At 57.9% G+C, this 7,853-nt stretch overlaps 2 protein-coding genes across 3 annotated transcripts; one reads left to right on the forward strand and one right to left on the reverse strand.

Moving 5' to 3' along the window:
- Window positions 1–6: 6 nt before the first annotated feature.
- C1QTNF4 (C1q and TNF related 4) lies at window positions 7–4,201 on the forward strand. Its single transcript, XM_049617141.1, has 2 exons — window positions 7–136; window positions 3,068–4,201. Exon 2 carries the CDS (start codon window positions 3,073–3,075, stop codon window positions 4,045–4,047), a length of 975 nt encoding a protein of 324 aa, XP_049473098.1. The 5' UTR covers window positions 7–136; window positions 3,068–3,072; the 3' UTR covers window positions 4,048–4,201.
- A 315-nt stretch (window positions 4,202–4,516) lies between these two features.
- Window positions 4,517–6,829, reverse strand: FAM180B (family with sequence similarity 180 member B). Of its 2 annotated transcripts, XM_049617217.1 has the most exons (3): window positions 6,688–6,829; window positions 5,785–5,855; window positions 4,517–5,569 (listed from the first exon to the last, which is right to left on the reverse strand). In XM_049617217.1, the coding sequence occupies exons 1-3, from the start codon at window positions 6,824–6,826 to the stop codon at window positions 5,174–5,176; spliced, it is 606 nt and encodes a 201-aa protein (XP_049473174.1). In that variant the 5' UTR covers window positions 6,827–6,829; the 3' UTR covers window positions 4,517–5,173. The 2 variants fall into 2 exon arrangements, with proteins under 2 accessions (XP_049473174.1, XP_049473183.1); XM_049617226.1 differs by lacking the exon at window positions 5,785–5,855 and having other exon boundaries at window positions 4,517–5,604.
- Between the last annotated feature and the right edge of the window lie 1,024 nt (window positions 6,830–7,853).

Here is a 7,853-nt window from a genome sequence, read left to right on the forward strand (position 1 = left end):
CCCCGCCAGGCCCGGCCCCGCCGCAGCGCGGGCGGTCAGTGCGCAGCCCCGGCGCCCGCCCGGAGCCCGGAGCCCGGAGCCCGGAGCCGGATCGCGGGCTCGGAGCGAACCCGACCCGAACGCCGCCCCCAGCCAGGTGAGGGCAGCTCCCGGGCGGGGAGCCGAGGTTTCTCCCGTATGGAAGCGGGGGTGGGCGAAGGCGCGGGGGAGTCGGGTCCTTTTTTGCTGAAAGGAGGACCTGGGAGCCTTTTCATCAAAGAGGCTCAAGGGCTTTCACTCCGAAGGGATGGATGAAGGAAGGATGGGATGGGGGGAGGTCTGGGGTACCCCTTCCTGATTTATTTTTTCAGGAGAAAGGATTAATTGCTTCTGTAAAAGGGGGACTTATCTTTTGGGGATCATGAGGGGCTTTCAAGGTGGGAGGAGGTTCTGGCGGGGCTTGAGGGAGGGGGTCATTGGGGAGTGGGGTTTGGCGGGGAGCGGGGCTCTGAGATCCCCTTAGCTTGACATCGCGCCACCTCCCCCGTCGGTTCCGGGGCTCTGGGTCTGCCCCAGCTCTGTGTGTCCCAGTTTTTTCTCTTTGAAGATGATTATTTTGAGCCTCACCTGGGCAGAGCCAGGATCAGCCATTTCCTTTCCTGGAGCTCTGAGGCCCACCTGACACCCTCCCACCTCTGACCTGCGCGGGGAAGGGGTTTTAAAGAGGGATGGGGACCTAGGGAACCTGGGAAGTGGGCAGTGGTGGGTGAGAAATGGGCAGACGCTGGGTACTGTACACACACAGGAACACCCTCTGACCCTCGTGGGGTGCACCAGACTCTGCAGGGAGATTGTTGAAGGCAGGGTGGGCAGGTGCTCCTGGGGTAGGACCCGCTAGGGGAGGAGCAGGGTCAGGAAGAGTAGTGATGTTCCCATACTCCCAGAAGGCAAAACGCTAGAGTTTCTGCTTGTCTCGTTGGTTTTATTTGCTTTTTGCTTTCTTTCTCCTTTGCCCTGGATCCCAAGATTCATTTCACTTACCTCTCCTCCTCTTTTTGCAAAAAGGGAAACTGAGGCTAAGGACAGGTTGGCTGGAAATATATATGTCTAGGAGGAAAAGATGGTGGAGAGAAAAGCATACTGAATTTGGAACCGAAAGACCTTGGCTCAAGGTTGCCTCAGTGGGCATGGTAACCTTGGGCCAAAATGCTTCGCCTTGTTTGGGCCTTGACTTTCTCATCTATAAAATGGGAGAGGGCCCCCTGCCTTGCAGGGTTGCTGTGAGACCAGATGTGTCCAAAGAACTTTGTAAAAGGGAATACTCATGAGGTGCAATCTTCACCACCGTAGACGGGTCCCCTCCCTCTTTCCTGCCTTCATCAAGGGTATTGGCTAGCCCATGGGCTGCCTTTGTAAGAAAGGCATGTACTCTGGAATGTTCAGCTAGGTTAGGGACTTGGGGTCTTTATTATGAAAATTGGAAAGAGGCACACTTTTCCTTCCCCAGGTGCAGCAGCTCCGCACCATCGGGCAAGTAGAATGTGGGCTAGGTTCCAGTGCCCACGCACCCTAAGGTGAACGGCGTTGTGTAGGGTACAACTGCACCTGGCAACCCTTCTCAGCAAGCCCCAGGGTCTCTAAGAGACACCAAACCACACACACTCCCAGGGCGCCTCCCATGGAAGCCCAAATCCTAGGCTGTTGCCAGCTCACTTTCTTTCCTGCTTTGTCTCCACTTCAGGGCTTCTGGGTATTCAAGCCCCAGAGCCTATGCCCTACTAAGAAGCATGGTGGAGTTAAGTGTTGCCTTCACAAGCTCCCAGAGAGAGGAGTTACTGATTCCTTATGTCCAGAACTTGATCAGAGTACTTTTTTCAAGGCCGAGAACAGAAGCATCTGCACACCTGGCCAACAATGCCCTTCGCAAACTATGTTCACACCTGCTATCTCAGAGCATCCTCAGTAAGATTGTGAGGCAGGTCTCCTCCCCATTTACATAAAGAAGGCCGATCCCAGAGAAATTAAGGAACTTGCCTTAGGTTTCACAGCATTTAAGCAGTAGAGCCAGGAACAGAGTCCAGTCCTTCACTCCACGGCTGCTGAGAAACAAAGCTCCTGAGCTCACAATCTTGCCAAAACCTTGCTGGAACCGTTGCTCTATTCACAGCAGCCCCTCGTTCTCCCCTTCCCCTCAGTGACCAGCCCTCAAGCCCAGAGGAAGAGTCACTGTCTCTTCCTCTGCTTTCTTGGGGGGAGGGACCTATGTCAAAGCCCAACTGTTCTGGCCTCTTTGCTGCAAGAAGGGCCCCTGGGGAGTCCAGAGTGGGAGCTGACCCTTGAGTGGGTCAGAGGCCAGGAAAGGGGTCAATGAGCAGCTATGTCCTGTCCTGCCCAGATGGGGGTTGAAACAGTGGCCACCAGGGAGGACATCAGTACAGAGAGCTAGTGCCTGAGTGAGGGGCAGGCTGAGGTCCATAATATAGCCACAGAAAATGCAGCAAACCAGGCTGAAGGAAACTCAGAGACCCCCTGACGGTCCACTGTGTTGCTAAGGTGGGGAGGGGGTAAACCCAGCTGACAGGACTATAGGCCTCTTAAAGCATTTCTGCTTGGACCTGTGGTACAGGTGTGTGAGCTTTCACTTGAGAAAGGGGTTCAGTTTAGTGCTTACAAAATAATAATAATAATAATAATAATAATAATAATAATAATAAAGGAGACTCACTGGCCTAATCTAATGGTTATTCCCAAAGTGTGGTCCCTGGACCAGTGGCATCTGCCTTGCCAGGAACTTGTTAGAAATGCAAATTTTCAAGCCTCATCCGAAACCTAGTGAATGAAAATTTGGGGGTGGGGGCCCAACAATGTGTGTTCTAACAAGCTCTTTACCGGACCCTGAGGCCGGCCGAAGTTTGAGAACCGCTGATCTAGTCCAAGTCTGTAGGAAACCGAGTCCTAGTTGTGAGTCAAGGTCAAGGGCAGGGCTGTGAAGATAACTCGTCTCCCAGTCTCGGAACTCTGGGCATTTGGAGGCGCCCCCCGCAAAACCGCCCACCCTCCTCCCCCTTTTGCCCGCCCCCCTTCCCAGGCACCATGCTGCTACTCCTGCTGGGCCTGCTGGGCCCTGCCGCTTGCTGGGCCCTGGAGCCGGCTCCGGGCTCGACGGAGCTGCGCTCTGCCTTCTCGGCGGCACGCACCACCCCCCTGGAGGGCACATCGGAGATGGCGGTGACCTTCGACAAGGTGTACGTGAACATAGGCGGCGACTTCGACGCGGCCACAGGCCAGTTCCGCTGCCGCGTGCCCGGCGCCTACTTCTTCTCCTTCACGGCTGGCAAGGCCCCGCACAAGAGCCTGTCGGTGATGCTGGTGCGCAACCGCGACGAGGTGCAGGCGCTGGCCTTCGACGAGCAGCGGCGGCCAGGAGCGCGGCGCGCCGCCAGCCAGAGCGCCATGCTGCAGCTCGACTACGGCGACACGGTGTGGCTGCGGCTGCACGGCGCCCCGCAGTACGCTCTCGGAGCCCCCGGCGCCACCTTCAGCGGCTACCTGGTGTACGCCGACGCCGACGCGCCTGCGCGCGGGCCGCCCGCGCCCCGCGAGCCGCGCTCTGCCTTCTCGGCGGCGCGCACGCGCAGCCTGGTGGGCTCGGACGCCGGCCCGGGGCCGCGGCACCGGCCTCTCGCCTTCGACACCGAGCTCGTCAACATCGGCGGCGACTTCGACGCGGCGGCCGGCGTGTTCCGCTGCCGCCTGCCGGGCGCCTACTTCTTCTCCTTCACGTTGGGCAAGCTGCCGCGCAAGACGCTGTCCGTGAAGCTGATGAAGAATCGCGACGAGGTGCAGGCCATGATTTACGACGACGGCGCGTCGCGGCGCCGCGAGATGCAGAGCCAGAGCGTGATGCTGGCGCTGCGGCGCGGCGACGCCGTCTGGCTGCTCAGCCACGACCACGACGGCTACGGCGCCTACAGCAACCACGGCAAGTACATCACCTTCTCCGGCTTCCTGGTGTACCCCGACCTCACCCCCGCCGGCCCGCCGGCCCTCGGGCCGCCGGAGCTCTGAACCCCGACCGGGAGAGGAGCCCAGGGGCGGCCCGGGGCGTGTATGCCGAGCCGGGCCGTGGCCTGAAAGCCCCGCCGGCGCGAGCATGACGGCCCGCCCAGTGTGGCTGACTCTGCCAATAAAGTGGGCCTGCGTCGGCGCCTGTCTGCCCGGGGTCCTGCGCTCTGTCTTGTCTGCGACGCTGTCGTCTCGGGCTGGCGGGACGGGAAGGCACTGACTACTGCAAACCGGGGGGTGGGAGTCGGAGGGCAGAAGGCAGGGTTTGGTCAGGCGCTGGGAGGGCGAGGAGATGGGAATTTGATTAAACTGAACCCTATTCACCCGACCCCTTGCGGGCCTCCCCTTCAAATCCTTGTAACTCCTTCCCACTGATCTACGACGTCATTCTTAGGGTCTGGCTGGTTCCTTCTTGTGACAAGGGGCCACACCCTGCTAACTTTCTGGGAGGATGGGATTCAAGGAAACAGAACATTCCTTCTTCTAGCAGGGCGTGTGAGGAATGAGTTGATACCTGGTTGCCCCAACACCTGCCTTCCCAGGACAGGGAGGGTGTTTTGCCCAGGACAAGGGTTAAACAACTTACTCTGGCATAGAAGGACACAGGCTCCAGGAGGCCAGAACAGAACATTTAATGGAATAGCTACACAGGATCAGGACTACACTAGCCAGCTTCAGCTTGTCTCTGCCCTCACAGCCTCACTCCCCACTCGAGGTGTTCATTTGAGCCTTGTTGAGATGGACCAAAAAATATCCGCTTCCCTGTCTCCACCCGCCCCCTCCAGAAAAGGTAATGTTTCTCCACCTGCTTTCCTCCTCTCCTCCTCCAACAGACAGGACTAAAGATGTCTAGTCTATGGCTAGTCCAAATGGGGAACTTGGGGCTCAGGGACTCCGAGCACTGGTTGGACTTAAAAAACCCTGACCCCAACACACACACACACACACACACACCCGTGAGTCTGTGCCTGCTGCCTGAGACCCAGGCTCTTAGCCTGCCAGGGCTCAGGGAAGAAAATGGGGAAGGGGTAAAGTGGGTTCCAGGGTACAATCCAAGGCCAGAGATCTGAACACAGTGGAAAGAACACTGCCCCGGGTGGGTCTGGCTTGGGGTAGGAGTTGGGGAGAGTCAGGGAAAGGGGTCAAGGATCAAGGCCCAGGGTCCCAGAGAAGGGGGCTGCCCCTGGGGGCAGAAACCCTTGCATAGGTCCCAGAGTGTTTCCTGTGCCAGCAGGGCGAAGACCTGGGCCCAGCGACCTCTTTCCTCAGCCTCACTAGCCTTATGGAGCCGGTAGACACAGGACAGGCTTGTGAGGAGCAGGTGTTCAAAGTCCCAAGGGCTAAGAGGAGGCCCTTTCCGCAGGTCCTGGAACTGCTGCAGCCGCTGCTTAGCACCCTCCAAGTCACTGGGCACGTGGTGCTGCAGGAGGAGCCTGAGTCGGCGGCCTGGGCGTGTGGACGCCAGTTCCTCGTCCTGGATGTGCAGCTGCCCTATGACATCCAGCTCCAGCCCAGCCCAAAGCAGCTGTAAGGGGAGCCGTGTAAGGGGTGGGCTGGGGCCTGGGGGTGGGGGCAGGGCAGGGAGCAAGAGTGGGCTAGGGGGGCATAAGCAGGCAGTAGGACCCATGCTGGGTGGCCCCCCTCCCCCAGCAGGCCCAGCTTAAGACATCCCCCTTCCCAACCCTGAGCTTAGGGACCTCTGGACATTCCCACCCCCATATCCCAGGCTGGAGGAAAGACCTCAAACATCACTTCCGGGGCCTCTGGCTCCTGCAGGCCACCTCCCACGCTGGCTCTGTTCATGGGCTGCCCTGGGGCAGCAGAAAAGAGTCAGGCCCCTGCCAAGCTCCACCCTGAACACCCCAGCCTCCCAGAAGTGCCCCTTAGCTCCTTGGTAGGGATGCCAAGAGGTTCTTCTATCTACAAAAGAGTAGGAGTGCCACCCCATGTCCTCCTTTCCTTACAGACACATGCACATTGACATCCTCCCTCCCAGGCATAAGTCTTGTGATCCCAAAATCATCATCCCAAACCCAGATACCACCTCGGCAAGTGTCCAGGACTCCTCCTTGAACTTCTGCAGTTCCCTTGGCAAAGAGCTCCAGACCATTGGGTCACAAGACACTTCACTTCCCACTTCCCCTCCCTGTAATTATCTGGGACAGTGATCTAAAATAGTGTCAGTGACTCTCCCCAAAGGTCGAGGACCCCTTTTGGAGGAACCTGCTCCTTCCTTGCTCCTCAGTAGTGCTCATGTGGAGGCCAGGGAAGCCAGGCCAAGGCGGGTTGTCTGCTGCAGCTTCCTTCATTTCACTCTGGTCTGCTGCCCAGCCCTTAGAATGATTGTCCCAAGCCCAGGGCAGGTCCAGAGGTCCTGCTTTGCACACCTAGAATAAGGCCACTGCCCAGCTCTGTCCAGGGCTGGCACTGAGGGCACCTAGGACTACCTCCCTTCATTTCACTTGGACCTTTCTGATTCTGGGGTTGGGGCCCAGACCATTACCACGTGCTGCACAGGTCAGTCTGGTACCCACCTTGCCCACAGTTTCTAGGCCCTGCTAGGTTCAGATAGAACCAAATTTAACTGCTGTCAGCCGACAGCCTTCCTTGGTTCCCATCCACCCCACCCTAAAGCCCAGGTACCTGGATAGTGCTGGGTTGCAGTTACCCCAGGGAGAAGGCAAGTGGCTACTATTAGCCAATCCAGGAACTGCATCGTCCTAGCTGTGCCCCACCACGTCCTTTGAGTCTTTCTCTCCCCAGCTGCTCTCTGCTCCTGCATCCGCCTGCCACACACCGCAGCTCCAACTTTCCACTGCAGGCGGCTCAGGCGTTTCCTATTTTGTGTGTCAGCCTTCAATGCTAAACAGGGAGGGGCTGGCTCTGACTTCCCAGGACCTTTCCATCCCATGGAAAAGTGGAATCTTAAGTTGTTGGCAGTAGAAGCCTGGCTCCCTGCTTGTCAAGCCCTCAGCCTGTTCCTGCCCAGATGGGCGGGATGCTTAGTTAATAGAAAACGGAGCTTGGTAGCAAACAGCTCCAGCTTGCCCCACCCTTCCCCCCACCCCCCAAGAGGTAGGAAAGAGCCCAGCCGTAACGCTACCTTACTATCTGTCCTCACCCCCAAAACATCCTGCAGCTGAACTCAGGCTTCAACACCCAGTCAGGCCCAGCCCAGCCTCCAGGGAGCCCCTCAGCAGCCAAAAGCATCAGCTGCAAAGCTTGGTCCTGCAACTGCACTGGTCCTCCAATGGCATGGTGAGCTGTTTGGGTGGTCTCATGGACAGGCAGAGTCGAGCACTTCCAACTTAGGTGCTCAGCCACCAGCCAAACAGGCCCCAGGCTGGCTGGGGTAGGGAGTCCTGTCCCCTGGAAGATAGAGCTGCAGCTTCCGAGTACGTTCTGCACCAGTCCTGGGACCTCTTTTGCTTGCTTACAACATTCTCAGTTCTGGCTAGAGTCTAGGAAGATTACCTTAGCCCAAACATGATGGGCCGTTAGATTGCAAGGAGGTTTCATGGCTCAAGACTCAAAAATGAGTCATGGCTTATGGAACGCTGTGGATGCTTAGATGAGATGGGGGGGGGGTTCCCTAGTTCCACCCAGGCCCCTCCATCCATCAGCTGCCACCAGACGGTCGGCTATAACAAGGAGTTTTCTCCTCTAGTTGTTAAGGGCCCTCCAGTTTTTAGGAAATGCCATGCCACACCCATCCTAAGCCCTGTGGACCATGAGAACTTTCCATTTCAGCTCCAGAACCCTCCCTCAGAAGTACATCCAGGCTTGCAGGTCACCATGACTGCAACTGC

Source organism: Panthera uncia, chromosome D1 (genome assembly GCF_023721935.1).
Source record: "Panthera uncia isolate 11264 chromosome D1, Puncia_PCG_1.0, whole genome shotgun sequence".
NCBI lineage: Eukaryota > Metazoa > Chordata > Mammalia > Carnivora > Felidae > Panthera > Panthera uncia.